We start from the raw sequence: 20,612 nt of genomic DNA, 5'->3' as shown, positions 1-20,612 counted from the left end.
AATACCCTACTACCTGCTGTACTATGGCTCCGGCTCCCTGCGGAATTGTTCTTAATAGGCCATGAACACAGACTCCCCAAGGATAAGCACGAGTACGTGAGTGAGAAAGGACTTCAGGAACCATTGCAGCCCTGTTCCGCAAAATGTGGTTCACCCGAGAGCTTGTTTTATTTTACACTCTAAAATTATTATCATTTTGGGTTGGGGGCCACACCCAGTGGTGCTTGGGGCTCACTCCTGGTTCTGTGCTCAGGGAATACTCCAGCAGGGCTCAGGGTACCCCTTGAGTGTGGGGCTTAGCTCGAGTAGAGTACGCCTTCCCTGCTGTCCTCTTTCCACTCCTCGCAGTCAGAATTGGAATCCTGAGTCTAGGGAGCTCTTGTGATCTTCCCAGCGAATCACTTACACTCTTTCATCACAGTTTTTCTATGTAAAACAAGGGTTTTGGAATTCTCAAAAGATTGGTGTATATTCATGCTGATTGAGTTACAATTCTTTTCTCCCCATCCTTTTGCTTGCTTCTTTCCGAACTCCCATTTTGTTTTGTTTTTATTTTTTGGCTTCACCTGGCAGTGCTCAGCACTTGGTTCTGCTCTGTGCTCAGGGAAAACTTCTAGTGAAGCTTGGGGCACTATATGGGATGTTGGGGATCTACACTGGCCCAGCCATGTGAAAGGCAAGTGCCCTCCCCTCTGGACTATCTCTCCTGCCCCTGCACTGCTTACTCCTGGCTCTCTCAGGGATCACTCATGGTAGGAGTAATCAGGGGACCATAAAAGGTGCTGGGGATCAAACCTGGGTTGACCATGTGCAAGACAAGCACCCTACCCACTGGACTAACCTCTAGTTCCGATCTTTCCCTTTTTTTAAATATGAAAAGCATTGTAAAACTCAAATTTTCTGGAGTAGGTAAGTTTTTATATTTTGTATCTAACAATACTTTTCTTTTTTGTGTTTTGTTTTGTTTTGGTTTGGGGGCCACACCCAGCAGTGCTCAGGGCTTACTCCTGGCTCTGAGCTTAGGGATCACTCTTGGTGGAGTTTGGGGGACCATACTGGGAGCTGGGTCAGCAAGCACATGCAAGGCAGGTGCCTCATCCACCATATTATCTCTCTGACCCCTTGCTGTTCATTTTATCTCTTGAGTTATTTAGTTTCCAAGTAGATTTTCTTTGGTGGATACTAGTCCATTGTTTTATTTTGTAGCTTTATTACATTATTGCATGGTAGTCTTATGTACATGACCAATATAGTTTCTACATTTTCAAAATTGCTTGCATTTTTTTGTCGTCTGCAATTTGGTTTTACTTAGCAATAAATTGTGGCTTGTTTTATTTCTGTGTTATCTTTTCTTTAAATAAAAAATTAAAGCAACTATGGCCGAGAGTATTTGGAAATCTCCCTGTCTCTGTTGGTTTCGTGCCTGGAGTGGCCCGAGGGCCAGGTCTTTATTACTTGAGAGGTAATGGGGCCAAGACGCAGATGAAATTCCACGCTGGAAAGGTTCTCCTTACCGGGCTCCTCCTGAAATTACAGACACCAAGAGTGAAACCCAATATCCCATATACCCTCGGGTAGAAATTCTTGTTTGATCTTAGGCCAGATATCACCATCTGGTAGATTGGATGTTTTAGGAGTTTTAACCCTAAACAATTTTGCTGTTTATCTAAGTAATCGGGACCTGGCAGCTGTCTCACTGACATTTTAAACACTTTCGCTCTCTTCCCTAAAGGAAAGTGGGCTGGGTCTTGGATGAGTTAGCCTTCCCTCTACTTCTTGCTCTTGACTTATTGCAATTAGGATGGCAGGTTCCTTTATCTGGTCCCTTCATCATCATACAAGCACTGTTTGTACTGTGCCATGGGGACACTTGAGCAAATGACACAATCCACATGTTTGGGGGGCTTGTTCATAATCCGCTGTTGGGAAGTCAGCAGGAATAGAATGTAATGAGAAACCTGATTTGATTGAGATGCAGGTGTTAGAGGAGCACAGAGGACTATCAATTGAAGTTCCCTTAAGAATGGAGAGAGACAGGGGCTGGAGCACTAGCACAGCAGGTAGGGCGTTTGCCTTGCACGCAGCCGACCTAGGTTCGATTCCCAGCAAGCCATATGGTACCCTGAGCACCGCCAGGAGTAATTCCTGAGTGCATGAACCAGGAGTAATTCCTGTGCATCGCCGGGTGTGACCCAAAAAGCAAAAACAAAGAAAAGAATAAAGGGGCCAAAGTTATAGTACAGTGGGTAGGGTGCTTGCCTTGCATGCTGCAAAATCTTTCTCTGATTGGGCTTAGACCTGGAAACTGGAGAGAGAGTACAGAGGGTAGGGTGCTTGTTTGCAGGTGGTCGACCTAAATTCAATCCCTGGCATCCCATATGGTCCTCTGAGCCTTGCCAGGAGTAATTTCTAGTGCAGAGCTAGGAGTAACATAAATTGTGCAGTTTGCCCCCAGAGGGCCCCCCCCCCCCCCAAAAAAAAGGATGAAGGGATGGGGGAAGGCAAAGAGATAAGTAAGCCTGGATAAGGTGCATGCCTTGCACATGGCCCACCTGAGTTCCCCATCTGGTCCCTGGCATCCCATATATGGGCCCCCGAGCCCTGCCAGGTCTGATCCATGAGTGGAGACAGAATTAAGCCCTGAGCAGTACCAGGTGTGGCTGCCCTCTCTCCCTCTTCCCCCAACCCTCTCCCACCCCCTCAAAACAAGGAGGGATGCAGAAGACCTCAGGAAGAATCTTACGTTTCACCTGGGCCTTTTAAAAGAAACAAGTGCTACCCTGATAGAGGGATTGGCATTGTGGCTGAATTGTGGCTGAAGGGACTCTCATAAGGATGGTGTGAGGCTTGACATGGTTGCATATTTGGGAAAGAGAGGTAATACCTTGTCTAGAGGATAGCACTGCGGGTGGTTTGGGGGGAAAGGGCTAGAGGTATTAGCTTGCACCATTGAGAGTACTGGATGCTAGGCTGGGTAATTTGTACTTTTCCTATGGGCAGTGAGTTGTCATATTTTAGGGTGGTTTCAGGCTTTCAAAGATGAACCCAAATCTTGGTACCCAGATGCACCCCCTACCCCCGCCTCCATTGTGTCCAAGTGTGTTGTCTCAAGAGGAGGCAATTGAATTGTTCTTTACCTGAAATACACAATTTATGATTCAGGTTTGGATGTCTGTGCCACTTGCCATGAGCATGCTACCTGCAAGCAAGAAGAGGGGAAGAAGATGTGTATTTGCAACTATGGATTCGTGGGCAATGGGAGAACCCAGTGTATTGGTAAGTTCTGAACTTACTCTGAGCTGAGCTGAGAAGTTGAGTCAAGAAATCAGATTCTCTCCTGTTGAAGAGCTGATGTCCTTGGGAGGGAAAACATTGTAATTTTGTTGAGGTATTTTTATCAGAAGATATTTTGTGACTTGTTAGTAAGCCTTTGTTTCAATGTTTGGGTATATCCATTCTCTAGGGTTCCCAAGAATGATCCCTTACATCAGAGGTCATTGAACTTGAATCTTTACAAGTTCCCTGTCCTAACGCAAATTTAAAATGTTTCCCAGTAATAGTGACTTTATTGTTAAAACAAAAATAAATCATTTAAACATCTGTTTGAAGTCTTGAGTTTAACTTGACTTGTGTGAATATTGCATCATTTCTTTGTTTGTTTATTATGAAACTACTTAAATTAGTTCCACTAAACATAGTTTCCTATGGGACTGGTGAAATGCTCTTGCTTTGAGTCCAATAATTGATGCCAATCCTCCAGGTTTTTCTTTTTCTTTTGGTTTTTGGGCCACACTGGGAGCTTGGGTTACTCCTGGCTCTGCTCTCAGGAATGACTCCTGGTGGTGCTCAGGGGGACCTTTGGGATGGAAACCAGGCTGTTAACCTGCTAACAAGTGCTTTACCTGCTGTTCTGTCTCTTTGGTCACAGATTTCCAGGTCTAAGCCCAATTCAGAGAAAGATCTTACAGCCAATTTAGCAGTGAAGGTTTGATAGTCTGGCAGTCCTGTTCAGTACAGTAAAAAGACGGGTTGCTTTGCCTCGTAGTTGTGGATCAACAGAGTCTACAACCTTGTGATAGTTTTTTCTTTCTTTCTTTTTTTAATGTAGGAGTATTGATATTTACTCAGCCATTGATTAGGCTGATTGAATCGGACATGAACTCCACTAGTTTTATATTTCTAAAGAAAAATAAGAATTCAGTTCTGAATTTTAAAAAATAAGTCATACCATAGGGCCAAAATAAGTCATTCAATGGGCTGAGCATACACTTTGCTTGCTGGAGGCCAGGGTTCAATCTCTGGTACTGCCTCGTGTCCTGAGCACCTCTGGAAATGACCTTGACTATAGTGCTGAGCGTAGCACCCTAGTGCTGCCAGATGTACACCCTCCCCACACAACACATACACACACAAACTGAAAACAACAAAATTAAAGCATGAAGTCATGTTCCAGGGCCAGGAAGACAGCTCAAAGGGCTGGAGTGCATATTTGGCAGGCATGAGGCCCTGGGTTTGATGCCTGGTACTGTATGGCCTCCTGAACACTCCTGGGCACAGCCCTGAAGGCCCTCAGCTACCACTGGGTGTGATTCTGGTGACCCCCAAGGCCCGCTAGCACAAGCAATGCCACGTGTCTGGGCCTGAACACCTATTCCACACGGCCAGGCTGAATATTGGTGGGAGTAGCCCCAGAGCCCCCCGAGCACTGTCAGGAGAAAACCCCTTTCCCCCCAGAGACATATCCAACAGGTGCAGGCTTCCTCAGGCCCATTCCTGCGGTCTCTGCCGCCTCTTTTTCTCTCTCGGATTCTGACCTTCAGTCAGAGGGTCCTGAGGGTGTTTCTTCCCCCCTACCTGCCAGCAGGGACTTGGAGTTGAACTTGGAGCTGGGGTGTCCAAGCAAGACTTTTGTGCTCCCTCCCAATGAAATCTTCTCAGAAGGGCTTGCTTTGACCTCTGGGCACCAGACTCTTCACCTGAGGTGGGGAAAGGGGCTTTGTTCATGCAGAAGGGGCTGTTTGCTAACACTGGACACTGTCTCCCCCAGTTTTCAGCCTCTGGGATGGTACCTGTGGTGCAGGTGAGGTTGTGTTTATGTTCTGTAGATACACTGCAGCATGCTTTAAGGGCCAGGGAACTGCACGAGTTCTGGAATTCCTTTCAAACCCAAGGGCCCCTTCTGATTTGGTCTACTGTGGGAACATGCCTCCAAAACATCAGGAGAGGACAGCTGTGTCCCACTGGGGGCAACTCGACTTGGGTCCCAAACCCCATTAGACGCAACTCATAGCCTGGCTTTGGCATGAAGACCCCTGTGTTTCCCTAAGCTCTCATGCAAATTTCAGCAGAGATAAATTCTGTTCCAGGCTTAAATTAAAAAAAAAAATTAGAAGTAAAAAGAGCAAGGTAAGGGGGGGTGGGATATAACCATATTCTTTATTTTTGGAGGGCGGAGGAGCAGTGAGGGATACATCTGAGCTGGCAGGAAGTGAGTGCCCTTGTGAAGGGAGATTGAACTGCTCGGAGGGAATCAAGGGTTTGATAGGACACTAATCAGAAACAGAGAAAGCCTGGTCGGACATGGAGGACTCAAGCCCCCTCCCCCGCAAAACCCTCTCACCACCAGCAGAAACTAGGAGTCTAGATGCTCCCTCAGAGGATGGAGAAGAGAAGGTCCCCGAGCTCCCTGGAAAGGTGCCAGCTAGAGGCTAGCGCAGAGTTGGTAAACGCAGGCCGGCAGGCAGATTGGCCACAGCCTGTTTCTCTGAAGAGTTTTGTGAGAACACAGCACTGTTCTTTTATGTGTTGTCTGGCTGTTCTCCCCTGCCGACAGGCGGGTGAGCGGTTGCCACAGAGACCAGATGGCTGGTCCTTGACGGAGAAAGCTCGTTGACCCCTGAGTCGGAGGACGGGGGTGGGAGGGAGATTTGCTTTCATTTTACCTCTCCGTCAAATTATTTCATTACACATACACAGGGCAGGCTTTTGTGGGCCCTTCAGCAGCCCCGTGCAGCGCCTCCTCCCCTGGTGACTCGCCTGGGTCACATGGATCGTTAGCCGGAGCTGTTTCTGCCCCAGTATTAGCCCTGCTCCCGGATGCGGCTTAAGCACTAATTCCATTGTGTTTCCTGGTAACTCAGAAGTAACCAATTTTCCACTTAATCACTGGATGTACAAATCATTTGCTTCGGCTTTCTTAAAAAAAAAAAGAAAGAAAGAAAAAGGCAAGGGAGTGAGGGCCAAGCTGGAAAAGCGAGATCCGACTGAGTTGGTTTCTGGAGGCCAATGACAAGATCTTTATCCCCCCCCCCCCAACTCTCCACTCCCACCCATACCCCACCCCACTACCACATTTTATTTGCTTTTTTCTGAAAAATTTTAAATCGAGATTCTGTGGTTTACAATGCTATTAATAATGGTTTCTCATGCATGCAGTTCCAACTCCACACCTATCACCAGCGAACCCCCTCCCTATCTGAGCTCAGAAAATCCCCTTCTCTCCGTCTTCAAATAAGAGGGATGGTTGGGTGGAGACTCTGGGTTTCTCTTGTGCTTCCACATCCTGGTGCTGCGTGGCTCGAAGGGACTCACGTTCTTTTGCGTGACAGGCCTGCTCTCCTATTACCCTGTGGTTCCTGGGTCTCGATGTTCCCGTGATTGGCTGGGAGAGCACTGTGGGTTGTCAGACATGCTTTGCCTTGATACCACGAGCCGTGAATTTTCCTCCATGTATCCACAGATAAAAATGAGTGTCAGCTTGGAGCCACCGTGGTCTGTGGGAACCACACGTCTTGCCACAACACGCTCGGAGGCTTTTATTGCATCTGCCTAGAGGGCTACCGAGCCACAAATAACAACACAACCTTCATCCCCAACGACGGCACCTTCTGCGCAGGTAAAGGAGGACAGGATGAGGGCAGCAAGGGGGTGGTGCAGGCCCCTCTGGGGAGCAGACAAGGGAGGTGGCAGGGCCACCCTGAGTGTGGTTTAACAGAGGGACTCTCCTTTAAGAGTATCAGGAGAGAATTTTGAACAGAGGCAGGATCAGTATTTTTTTTAATTGAATTATCGTGAGATACAGTTACAAAACGTTCATGTTTGAGTTTCAGTCATACAATGATCGAACACCCATCCCTCCCCCAGTGCACATTCTCCACCACCAATGTCCCCAGTATACACCCCCCCCTTTTCAACCCTCCCCCTGCCTCTGTGGCATACAGTTTTCCCCACTCTCTCTCTAATTTTGGGCATTATCGTTTACAATATAGATTCTGTGAGGCCATCACGTTTGGTCCTTTATCTACTTTCAGCACACATCTCCCATCCCGAACAATTCCTCCAACCATCATTGACTTCGTGATCCCCACTCTGTTCTAACTGCCTTCTGAGGCAGCACAGTATTAAGGAATTTGTGCTGAGTTTGTAAGCCACAGTAGGGGCATAACTAGGTGTATTAGGGTATGTGAACAGAGAGATGAAGTTGATGCAAAACCATTAGAATTGAAAGCCTTTTCTGGACTTTACTCTTCACTGGGCTGGAGCAATAGCACAGCGGTAGGGCGTTTGTCTTGCATGCGGCCAGCATGGCCGACCTGGGTTCGATTCCTCTGCCCCTCTCGGAGAGCCTGGCAAGCTATTGAAAGTATCTTGCCTGCACAGTAAAGCCTGGCAAGCTATCCATGATGTATCCGATATGCCAAACAAGTAACAACAAGTCTCACAATGGAGACATTACTGGGCCTGCTCGAGCAAATCAATGAACAATGGGAGGACAGTGCAGTGCTACTCTTCATTACTGTTCTAAGATTATCTTAAAAGTATTGTGATATTTAGGGGCCAGCATGATAGGACAGTGGGTAGGGTGCTGTGCTTGCACTGATGTAACCTGGGTTTGATCCCCAGCATCCCCTAAGGTCTCCCGAGCCTTGCCAGGAGTAATCTCTAAGTGCAGAGCCTGAGTAAGTCCTGTGTGTAAGCCAGGACTAAGACTAGGTATCCTTCCAAACAAAACAAAACAACCACAGATTAAAAAAAAAAGTGTGATATTTAAAGGTCTGGGGGTGGGAAAGGGAGAGGTCCATACGCCTTGTCCGAAGGGCTCTCATTCATTCTCCCTCTTGACTGTACCAAGGTAAAAAACAAAAAACAAAAACAAAAACAAAAAACCCTCAAAGGTTATGTTTAATTTATTTTTGGCATGAATGATGGATTCCTCAGAGAAAATGTTTTGTGCTAGCCAGTTGTATTGGCTAGTGAATTCCTTGCTTTGCAGTTATAGAAGTCACTCCTGGCAGAATTGAGCGAGTGCATTAATAAGAAGTAATCATTTTTGGGGGATGGTGGTGGGAGTGCAGGGGTAGTTTTGGGTCCCATCTTGCATGCATGGGGAATATCCTTCACTGTGTTTAAGGGAGATCAGCGGTGCTCAGGGGACCCTCTCTGGTGCTGAGGACCAACTTAGAGTTGACTGCATGCAAGGCAAACATCTTAAACCCTGTACTATCTTTGTTTGTCTCTCCCCAAAAGACCAATTTTTGAAAAAGTCTTTGATGATGAATTGGAATTCTGTTCATTCATCTTGCTTTTCATGTTCTTTCTGTGCACCAAGGCTGTGCAATGGGAGGAATAGCAGAATTTCAAATTAAGATCTCTGGTCAGAGTTAAGTGAAGGGCACTTACTGGAATCAATGGGTGCAGGGAGGGGGGGCTCAGAGTGACTTTCTGGAGGGCCTGGTGGAGTTGGTTGTGTCTTCTCAGCCATGGGAATGTGCCAGGATAAAGAGTTTACAACTGTGTGTATCAGGGTGCATTTGACTTTTAAAGATAGCAGAAGGAAAAAAGCGTTTTATTTAAAGACCAAACAGATGTCATTCTAATAAAAACCAGTCTTCTTGAAATAAGATATGAGTCTAGGTTCGCCTCCTATTTATTCTACTTTTTGTAATTATTTAGTGACCTTCCCAGTTATAGAAAACATTGAGATATAATTCACAACCATAAAATTGACTTCAAAAAGTGTATAATTCTGTGGCTTGGGGGGATATTTGCTAAATTGTGTAACAATCAATACCAGTTCATTTAACTTTATTTAATTTTAATTTTTATTGTTTGCTTGGGGGCATACTTGGCAATGTTCTGTAACTATTCCTGGCTCTGTGCTCTGTGGTTGCTTTTGTGGTGGTGCCTGGGTGACCAAGAGGTGCCAGGGATCGAACCCAGGCATCTCATATCCAAAACCTGTGCTCTGGGTCTGGAGAGATAGTATAATCAAACCCCGGCATCCCATAGGATCCTCTGAGACTGCCAGAAGTGATCCCTGAGCACAGAGTCAGGAGTAAGCCCTGAACACTGCTGGGTATGATCCCCAAACCAGAAAAAAATAATAAAAAGAATATGTATACAGTTACTTTTTATATTACTAACAAAAGTCTTAGGAGATAGATCTAAAATGATCTATGATTGATAATTGAAAGACAGGAGCTGGGCTGGGGTTTCTCTTTGAACCACCTGTAAAGAAAGTTTACCGAAACAAACAATATTGACAAGATCATGAAGGAAATATTCAGACCATTGAGTTCAGGTCATCATAGCTCACGGCTAAAACATGGTGAGCCTGACTCTGAAAATAACCCCGTATTTCTTCAGCTATTGGCGAGCAAAAGTTATGTGTCAAAAAAGGATAAACTTGTTACCTGAGGACAGATCACTGCAGTAGAGCAGGGATGAAGGAATCGTTTGGTTCTGATTGTGATGATCTTTGATTGTTAGTCCCAGAAGGAGACAGAAGAATGAGCTAGTACTTTCCCCCTCCACCCCCCCCTGCCCCCCCACCACCCCCCGCCCTGCTCATAAGAAGCAGGTTTGGAGAGACAGTTCAGAGGGCTGGAGCACATGCTTTGCATGCCAGAGCTCTGGATTTGATTGTTGGTACTGCATGGTGCCCCAGGCACTGCTGAGAGGAACTCTTCAAGCCCTGAGGCAGGGCTGGTCCCTGAGCACCACTTGGGTGTGGCCCCCAAACAAACAATCCCTCTTCCTTCTCCCTCCCCTCACCCCAACGAAGAAGGTTTGTAGGACCAGAGAATAGCTGGTCTGTATACACATGTTTAGCATGGGCAGGGACCTGAATTTGATTCCCAGCACCACATACCTCCCACCCTCCCACCCCTCAGGGGTAGCCTTGGTGGCCACTGAGCACCAACAAAGTTTTGCTGCAGGCATGGCGTTAACCAAGACACCTGTGAGTGTGTGTGAGGGAGAGTATGTGTGTGCGTGTGTCCACGTACACAGGGAAACGTGCGGGCATATGCACAGGCATTAGGAATGGTCACACTCGGACTCAGATGTGGGTTATGAAGGACTGGAGTGTTCCCCAGGGAGTCCTGATCCAGGAGAGAGGTGAGGCCCATTTATGTACCAGCCAGCACATCCTGGGGCCCTCTGGTCCGCTGGCCATCCCCACAACTGCTGTTATCAGCTCCATTTTACAAAAGTGGTTCCAGACAGTTAAGGAACAGTCTGTACGTAACAGATCAGGGGCATGTGTGTGTGTGTGGGGGGGGGGGGGGGCACACGTGTGTGCACATGTGTGCCGAATCCAGCAGCACTCAGGGGCTACTCAAGGCTCAGTGCTGGGGGTCCCCTCCTATCAGAGCTCAGGAGACCATGCAGTGGTCTAGGTTTGCCAGAAGCTCGGCTCTGGCGAAGCATGTGCATCAGCTCTTCGAGCTCTCTCCCCGGCTCCCAGGATCAATTCTTAAACCTGGGTCTGTTTGACTAAATAGAACAATATGCTATTGATAGAACACCAAGGCCTGACACCTAGGTCCTGAGTGTCCTGTGTAGTTTTTCTACGCCCGTGTGACTGCGGCGAAAGTGAAATCATTCTGTGTGTGGAATGGAACAGTCTTTCCCCTGAATTTGTTGACTATGTTAGTAAGGTTGCTTGCATCATTTTCCTGTCACCAGCAAACACTGCGTAGCCTTGGAGGCCCCAGGAAATGTATCATTATGAGAAGTTTTTCTGATAAGTTTAGCTTGTTTATCTGGCTAAGGTTCCAGGCTGGATTAGGCTTGTAAGCATTCAGAAACAGCAGAGGATCAAACATTAAAATTCTACCATCATAAGATGGTGCATCACAATAGATACACCTGCCTTGTTAAGGAAGTACCTTGGACACGCTGCCACGAGATGGAGAATTGTTACTTGGATGCTATTACAATGAGATTGTAATGGGAGAGACAGTGTGGCAGGATGGTTAGGGACATGGTCTCTGAAGGCAGTTTCTAATCCTGCCTTTCTGCTCCTCACCTGCCTGACTACGGTTCAGCTCCTTATCCACTCTGCTTCAGTTGCTTTATCTGTAAAATGGGGATGATAATGGCATTTCCCTCCCAGGCTTATTGTGAGTATTGAATGAGATGAAAATAACAATGACAGTATGATAAGGTGCATTTATATACTTATAAATTCCAAAGCCCATAGAATAGAGCCTGGCATGTAGAATATGGAATGCAGATTATTTTTACTAACCATCATTTTGACAGTTATTGTCATTGGGTGGTCAAATGATTGGACACAAAACCAAATGACTAATGGTGGCCCCTACGGGGACTGATCAAAATCTAGACTCTAAATCTTTTCTCTACCACTGCAGTTCAGCCACATTTTTGTACTGCATATCTGTAGACACCTACAGAAAGATTCTTTGGCTCACATTCTCTTTCAAGAAGCCTGGAGCAAGTGGAACAGGTTAGAAAATTATTTGTGTCAGAGGGATATACACACATTTTACAGTTCCCTGATGGGAACTGAGAAACTAAATGGGTAGTTTAAATTAGGAATGCAGCTTACGATCTGCAGTGTTGAAAGCGTCTCTCAAGTTTGTACTGAATTGAGACTCATTTTACTTTACTTTCTTTTTTAAACTAACAATTTTTTAAAAAATTTTTATTAGTGAAACACCATGAGGTACAGTTGTAGACTTACAAATTTTTGTGCTTGGGTTTTAATTATACAATGATCAAATACCCATCCCTCCAACAGTGCCCATTTCCCACCACGGATCCCAGTATCCCTCCCACCCCCCCATCTCCCCCATCCCACCCTGCCTCTGTGGCAGGGCATTCCCTTTTGTTCTCTCTCTCCTTTTGGGTGTTGTGGTTTGCAAAAGAGGCATTGAGTGGCAATCATGACAGACATTTCTTAATAATTACTTCCAAATCTTTTGTTTGTTTATTTGTTTTTGGGCTACACTGGGGAATGCTCAGGGGTTATTTCTGGCTCTGCATTCAGGAATTACTCCTGGCGGTGCGATGGGGGACCATATGGGGTGCCGGGGACTAAACCCAGGTTGGCTGCATGCAAGGCCGACACCTTAATCACTGTACCAATTGGTATCACTCTGGCACCAATTACACAAATTCTCTAGCACTGTAGCACTGTCCTGTTGTTCATCGATTTGCTCGAGCGGGCACCAGTCACGTCTCCATTGTGAGACCTGTTGTTACTGTTTTTGGCATATCGAATATGTCACGGGCAGCTTGCCAGTCTCTGCCGTGCAGGCATGATACTCTCGTGCTGGACTCTCTGAGAGGGGCAGAGGAATCCAATCCGGGTCCCTAGGTCGGCCACATGCAAGGCAAACGCCCTACCCGCTGTGCTATCATTCCAGCACAAATTCTATGATTTTTTTTCCCCCTTAACTTTTGGTGTGGTGGCAGGGAGGTGGGAGGATCAAAAGGGGGCTCTTGAGCAGTGCTGAGGGGGTGACCTTGGGACCACTCCTGGTAGCCCACAGCTTAGTGCTTTGGTCCAGTGATACTGGCGGTCACAGGTGATGCTAGAAGGTGACCATGCAGTGCTGGGGATCTAACTAAGGGCCTTGAGCATGCAAGGCATGTGCCTCTGACATCCACACTCTCTCCTGGGGCCCCGTGATTATTTTTTCAGTAGTTGTTGAAATATATAACCCTAAGCTTTGCCAGTCCGGTTCTCTCGTCACACTCTGCTGTATTCTATGATGTCTTTCTTCCCCTGTCTTGACATTCTTTATTCAGATGTATTTTGCTGGCTTGAGTCTTTTCTTCAAATCTTCTTCTCGGGAAAGAAATGTCAGTGGTATAATTCCTGAGATCACTCATGCTTTAAAGGTCATTCCCGCCTAAACCCAACGTGATAGTTTGCTGCCTTCCCCGTAGACCTCTGCAGACATGACTCTATTGCTGCCTGCTGCTGTTCTTCATGAGAACCCTGGGTCGCGGTGGATCCTTTTCCTTGTAAATCACAGTTCCTTTTTCTCGGGAATTGTTTAAATTCTCTTATTCCATGAAATTCAAAAGGATCTTTCCCCGGCTCTCCGCTCTCGAGTTCGTGCCTGTCACCCTAGTAGGTTATGTAAACCCGTTCTTACATATTTGCTTCTTCCTCTTTCACAGTTCCTCCTCCCTGGGTACTGATGGTTTGGATATGACTTCATATTATTTTTATTCTACTCTAGCTCACCTACTTGCTTTTTCTATGCGCTTTTTTGAGAAATTCTCAAGCTGGAATTTTTCATATTTATTTCTCGGTAGCGATGCCTTATTCAGTGCTTCGGTGGAAGTTTGTTTCTTTGTGTAGTGCCAGGGATAGAATCCAGGGCCTCTCACATGTGAAGCATGTGTTTTGCTACTGAGTTACACCCCAGGCTCTATTGAAGTTTTATTGGGGGCCTTCATATTTCATTTTTTATTTCTGAAGATCCTATTTTTTGACGCTTCCCTCCGCTTTAACATTAATTCAATATCCTCTCAGTCTGAGTTAGGCTTATATATCTTTATGTCAAGAGTATCTTGGTTATATATTGGAATATCACCTATTGGGATAGCACAGCGGTAGGGCGTTTGCCTTGCACGCAGCCAACATGGCCGACCCGAGTTCGATTCCTCCGCCCCTCTCGGAGAGCCCGGCAAGCTACCGAGAGTATCTCCCCCGCACGGCAGAGCCTGGCAAGCTCCCCGTGACGTATTCAATATGCCAGACACAGTAACAACAAAGTCTCCAATGGAGACATTACTGGGCCCGCTCGAGCAAATTGATGATCAACGGGAGGACCTTACTTTACTTTATATTGGAATATATAACTTGATATCTACATATATGGATGAAATGTATATATATGCACATATATATCTTGGTTACTATATTACCCAGCTCCCTCTGCTTCCCTCTGCCCCTCCCTTCCAGTTTCCCTAAATTTAGTGGCTAAGAGAATCAATTTATTTATTTGAGTTTTGGGGTTGCACCTGGTGATGCTCAGGGCTTACTACTGGCTCTGAACTCAGGAATTACTCCTGGTGATGCTCAGGGAACTATATGGGATGCCAGGGATGAAACTCAGGTCAGTCGTGTACAAGGCAAATGCCCCACCTTGTGTATTATTATCGCTTGGGCCCCTAATAATCAATTGTTAGTGCCCTTCTTTGGTATCAGTTTGTTGAATGTCAGAGTTGGTGATGTAGTTAATTTTGGGGGGTGGGGTATAAATTTCAAGGTCACATTAAAGTCTATTTATTTATTGAAGTTATGTTTTCCCATTTGGATCACACCCAGTGATGCTCAGAGGTTAGTCCTGGCTCTGCACTCAGGAATCACCTCCGGCAGTGCTCGGAGGGGAGGGGTGGACCGTGTGGGATGCTGGGAATTGGACCAGGGTCAGTCGCATGCAAGGCAAATGCCCTACCCACTGTACCATTGCTCTAGACCTTGAAGTCTATTTATTGAACATTTCTTAGTTCCTATGACATGAGGCATAACATTAAAATTTATATGTAATTGCAAACAGAGCCATCTATTTTCAAGGGCCGGGTGAGAGTTGGAGAAACGGCTCTCATAGCCCATCGTTTCCCCTCTCTCTTCTGCATTTCTTCCCCTTCTATCTGGGTCCCAAGACGTGGACGAGTGTGAGTTTTCCGGCCGGTGCGGGCATGGCGGACGATGTGTGAACACACAGGGGAGCTTTGAATGCTACTGTCTGGACGGATACTCTCCAAGGAACGGGCCTGTGCCTTTCCACCCAGCCCGAGAGGCCACGTCATGCACAGGTGGGTTGCAGTCGGGATTCAACCTCACAAAGGTGAGGCTCTACGGACTTCCTTGGACCGTGAACCCGGGATGATGGTTCACGTGGGAAGAATGTGCATGGACATTATCTGAGCCTTTGTGCATTGGTACAAACTCTGGAAACAAGCAAACAAACAAAAACCAGAAAATCAGATAAGCAAGGTAGAAGGGGACCATAGGCAAAAAAAAAAAAAAAAAAGCTCAAGTTAGTGAACTTTAGGGCTTTTTTTTTTTTTTGCACCTACTACTACAATGTTGGGCTGGAGCGATAGCACAGCGGGTAGGGCGTTCGCCTTACACGCGGCCAACATGGCCGACCCGAGTTCGATTCCTCCGCCCCTCTCGGAGAACCCAGCAAGCTACCAAGAGTATTCGATATGCCAGACACAGTAACAACAAAGTCTCCAATGGAGACGTTACTGGGCCCGCTCGAGCAAATCGACGATCAACGGGAGGGCCTTTACTTACTTTACTTTTACTACTACAATGTTAATAAATCATGTTAGATAGTAAACAGAGCTGATCTGGGAAGGACCAGCATCACAAAAGTAACCAGAGAGATATGCAGGCATAGACATTTTCTGGGACTTTGCAATTCAGATGTTCAGCTTCAGAAACTAGGCTTCAGCTTAGTGTGAATTGGTGAGGGCTGATGTCCAGAAGGCTGGAATCATTGGAAACGTAATCAGAAGTCATAAGGAAATGAACCAGTCTACTTAAAACATGCTTAAGGGGTGTGTGGGGGTGGGGGTGCGGATGGGGAAGAGGGAAAGGGAGAGCAGGCATTCGGAAATTCATATTCACTCAGTAACGAACTTGATATTCGTTTCCTTTGTCAGAAATAGACTGTGGTCCCCCTCCTGAGGTCCCAGATGGCTATGTCCTAGGAAATTATACTTCTCAGCTTGGAAGTCAGGTCCGTTATGCTTGCAGAGAAGGATTTTTCAGCGACTCAGAGGAGATAGTCTCCAGCTGCACTACCTCCGGCACCTGGGAATCTCCAAACCTAATTTGCCAAGGTGAGTTTTCAAAGGGCCCAGCTTCCCAGTTTATCCGTTTTGAGATTTTTTTCTTCACGGTCTTTCTCTTTCAGAAGATGAATGAATTAAACAAATCCCACAGGCTTCTGTGATTTCCAATAGGTTTCAATCGATTCTCGGTTTTCAGCTGAGAATTATAGTTTCAGCTATAATATTACCTGAGAACAACGACAATTTTGTTTTCTCTTTCTATGCTCCATACTATACTTTCTATACTCCTCATTGGCAACTTGGCTATATTCAGAACAAACATTTAAATCATCCATTTATTCCAGTTTTGAAACTTCTTGTAGAAGAGCAAAGCCCACACACTTTTGATTTTCTTGCAGTTACATTTGTTTATAATATGGACTATTGGAAACAATCCCATGTGTCTAGCGATTAAATAAAAGCATGGCACACATATAAAATAGAGTATTATGTAGCCAAAAGAATTATGTGGGTAAGGGACATTTACTGACGCAGGTTTGTATCCAGAGGATATGGCTAAATGGCAAACTATATGAACAATATGTTGATTTATACAGGGGTCAGAGAGATAGTGCAGGGGTTAAGGTGCTAGCCTTGCATGCAGCGGACCCTGTTTTGGTACCCCCACACTGCATGTGGTCCCCAGAGCATCCCAAGAGGTGATCCCTGAGCAGAGTTGGTAGTAAGCCCTGAGCACCACCAGGTATGGCCCACCCCACTATTCCCTCCCACCCCCCAAACACACAAAAAGTTGATTTTGTACAGAGGTGGGGGGTATGGCTCAGGAGGAAACCCATGTCAAATAATTGGGGCTCCTTTGAAAATCAGTAGTCATTTGGATTACTGGGCTAAGCAGGGAGAAGGTTGGTTTAGAGGTGAGCTCTTGTTACAGGCGCGGGAGAATGGTAAATTATTACGAGCTCCTCACTTCTCCCCTTCCTCTGGGATTGCTTCCTCTCTCTGCCTGCCGTCCCCATCCTCCTCCACCTCCCTCGTGTCACCTCATGGCTGTGGCTTCTCACAGCTTCCTCTCCCTCTCAGCACCCCCCACACACACCCCATCTTATTTATCCTTCGTTCTTCCTTGGGGCTCCCGGAGCTGGGCCGCGTGCCAGGTGGCACAGTATTTTTAGCTGAGAGTGATAAAGCCACAAGAATTGGGAATCCCATTCCACACAGGAGCCAACTGGGAAGCAGGATGCTGCGGGGGAGCGTGAAGGAAGCAGCTGTACAGAGCCATGCAGCCTGGGCAGCTGCTAATGAACTTCCCAGCCCTGGAGAAGTAGCTGGAAGCTGTGGTTTGCCCCCTCCGAGTTGCGGGGGTCCCTGGAGGTGGGGCTGCCCAGGCAGGAGGAGAGGGGAGCGGGGCCTGTGACAGGAGCCCCCCTGGGGGTGGAGCTGGAAGTGAGGAGAAAAGCATCCAGTGGCCGGGGCCCCTTTAGCCCCTCTTTCAATTCAGGTCCGGATTTATAGAAAGGTCAGTCTCAGGAAGTCTCTGGAAAAGATGGAATGTCTAACTTGCATTTTCTGATTATTGTTAAACATTTTTTTTATGTTGGAATTGGAGAGAGTCTAAGGGTTAAGGTACTTCCTGTGCCTGCAGTGGGTTCCAGCTAAATCCGTGGTCCCACACGGTTCCCTAGTGTTGCCGGGAGCAGCAGAACCAGGAGACAGTTCCCAAGCACCTTCTGGTATGGCCCCAAACAGTCTCACCCACAATTTTCTTGCTATAAATAATTTCTTTTGTTGCGGTCATGTCAGGGATTGTTCCTAGGAGGGTTGTGGCACCAGATCCAACCCGGAGCCTCACCGTGTTGATTTATATGTTAGTAGAGTCTCTCTGCCTTGTGATCACAGTCTCCTTGTTACCGTCCTTCTTTCCTGTTTTTGCCCCCTTCTCCTCCTCTTCGAGCACAGCTGGTGGTTCTCGGGGTTACTCCTGACTAGGGCTGGGGACACCATACAGTGATGATGCTCAGAGCTGGGACTCCTGCATATAAAGGACGTGCACTAGGCCTCAGAGCTGTCTCCCCAGCCCTTCCTTAAATATCTGATTTTCTGGGACTTCTGATGGAGTTACATTGAGATAAATTCACCTTAAATTGAAAGTAACAAGTTGAAAATGCGTTTACCACTCCCGGTCAATATACCCTCAGACGAACTCTGAACACTTGTATTAGTCTGTGTGGTGCTGCAAGCCCAGCGCCCGAAGAGCTTGAGCACAGTAATGACCAAGTTCAAAGCAAGCCCTCGGAGGGCCAGTTGTTAGAGACACCGACTTAATGTTGTTTAATGATGGAAACAGCAGGCAGGATTGGTTGGGCAAGTGGAACGAGCAGAGCGAGTTGAACCCATCAGGCAAGCAGCGGCAGGTTTCTGGGACCATATTGGTCCCCCTGATTGCACTGGTTTGGGTACTTAACTGTGCCAGGACTTTGTGTGTGTGTGGAGGGGAGAGGGCATACTCTCTCTCTCTCTCTCTCTCTCTCTCTCTCTCTCTCTCTCTCTCTCTCTCTCTCTCTCACACACACACACACACACACACACACACACTCCAGAACAAAGGGTACCTGGCAATTGGGGACAGCCTTGAGAAAGATCGGGGGGTGAAAGGTGCTGTTCTAGGCCTGGAGATAGGACAGCAGCTCTGGAAATGTTCCACTGTCTTCCTGGGAGCTTCTGGTCATGGCAATGAACGAGACTGTCTTTGGCTTCCCTTAGAGAAGAGAAAAGAGGCGGAGGTGAGGGGCGGCCGTCAGTGTCCTTCATTTTCCCCACAGCCTACAGCTGCGCAAATCCATCTACCATGGGGCCAGAGAGATAGTACAGGGTTAAGGCTTTGCAGCCTTCTGACCCCAGTTCTAATTCTCAGCACAGTATGGTCCCTGGAACACCTCCAGGTGTTGCACCTGAGTGCAGAGGCAGAAATAGCCCCTGAGCACCACAAAGTGGGACCCCAAACCAAAATCGATACAAAAGTCAGAACAAACCAACAGAAAAAAAACCCTACACAAAATTCTGTCTAAAGTCAAGTCCCTTTTATTCCTGTTTATTTTATTGCTTTTTAAAATTTTTAAATAAAATTTTTTAATTGAATCATCGTGAGATACACATTACACAAGCTAGTTATGATTCAGTTGTAGTCATACAATGTCCCAACACCTGTCCCTCCACCAGTGTATATTTCCACTACTAATGTCTCCAGTTTCCCTCTGGCCAATGCCCTCCCTCCACCCCAGCCTGTCTCTATGGCAGGCATTTTATCTCTCTTTTATCTCTCTCTCTCTCTCTCTCTGTGTCTGTCTCTCTCTCACACTCTCCTTTTGGGCATTATGGTTTGCAATATAGATACTGAGAGTTTACCATGTTTGTTCCTTTACCTACCTACTTTCTGAGTTGTCATTTCCAACTACCTTTGTCATAGTGGTTCCATCTCTAAAGATCTTCTATAATCAAGTGTTAAAATATCTGTGGTGCTTTGAATTGAGCAGGGATTGAGCGTGGGCTGTGTCATGGAATGTACACTGCACTGAGGGTGGAAAACAGACAGCTGAGATGCAAAAGCATAAAGCACAATGTTAAACAGAAGTGCTGGCAACAGAGTTCACTGTAGGTGTTTGCCGTGCAAAGACCCTTTTATTTCACATTGGTGTTTACCGGGTGAGGCAGCTGCCTGGGAGAATCTCACAATGCAGATCCCTGGCCCCAGAACTGAACCTAAGGTGCCATGTCTACTAAACGCCTGTCTCTTTTGCACCATCACCACGTTCAAAAAAATTTTTTTTTAATTTTACTGAATCACCATGAGATAGAGCACTGCCAAACTGTTCATGATTGGGTTTAATCATACAATGTTCCAATACCCATCCCTCACCAGTGTAATTTCCCACCACCAGTTTCCTTCCCACCCTCCCAAACCAGCCCCCCCCACCCCTGCCTGCCTCTATGGCAGGCACCTCGCCTCTCTCTCTCTCTCTCTCTCTCATAAAAAGTGAGAGGGAACAGTACTAGGATGTTGGAGCAGGCTCTCAGACCCTGGGGGAACTCTTTGCCTCCATCACAGTGTCTTAAGATTGTTGGTGGACCATGTGAACTCAGGCGTTGTCTGTGTGTCTGCTCCTTAGAATTGTTCTCATGGTTTATGTCGGGGTCCTGACCGGAGTGTGAGCCAGGGAGCTTGGGGCCCAGCTGGCCGTCTTCAGCATGGCTTGTGTCTCTCCAGCACCTGGAGCCACATCTGGCGCCCCAGAATCCCGGAAGCGCTCCTGCCTCTCTTGGAGAGTCATGGCAGACAGTGGCGCCTTGTGGAATGGTTCCTCGGTGACTGTCTGTGCCAGTGTGAGGACTGGGCACACGGAAACTGGCCAGCCTGGCCTCTTCTTTTCCAGACCCCAATGGTTTTGCCCTTTAGTCTTCTGGGGCTTCATACTTGCTCTGCACTTGCCTTACCATCTCTGCTTTGATAAACCAGGAGCAAGGCCATGAGGGTCACTCCTGTT

The 20,612-nt window shown here is 46.8% G+C and overlaps 1 protein-coding gene across 1 annotated transcript in view; it reads left to right on the top strand.

Annotated features, from left to right (window-relative positions):
- The window catches only part of SUSD1 (sushi domain containing 1), a 144,871-nt gene that overhangs the window by 9,755 nt on the left and 114,504 nt on the right, over window positions 1-20,612 (top strand). Inside the window, exons 2-5 of the mRNA XM_056117123.1 lie at window positions 3,163-3,276; window positions 6,740-6,895; window positions 14,932-15,084; window positions 15,943-16,122. Of these exons, the coding sequence (XP_055973098.1) occupies window positions 3,163-3,276; window positions 6,740-6,895; window positions 14,932-15,084; window positions 15,943-16,122 (603 nt within the window). The remainder of the gene's footprint in view (window positions 1-3,162; window positions 3,277-6,739; window positions 6,896-14,931; window positions 15,085-15,942; window positions 16,123-20,612) is intronic.

Source organism: Sorex fumeus, unplaced genomic scaffold (genome assembly GCF_029834395.1).
Source record: "Sorex fumeus unplaced genomic scaffold, SorFum_2.1 ptg000034l, whole genome shotgun sequence".
NCBI lineage: Eukaryota > Metazoa > Chordata > Mammalia > Eulipotyphla > Soricidae > Sorex > Sorex fumeus.
This window is presented reverse-complemented; position numbering and strand designations above follow the sequence as displayed.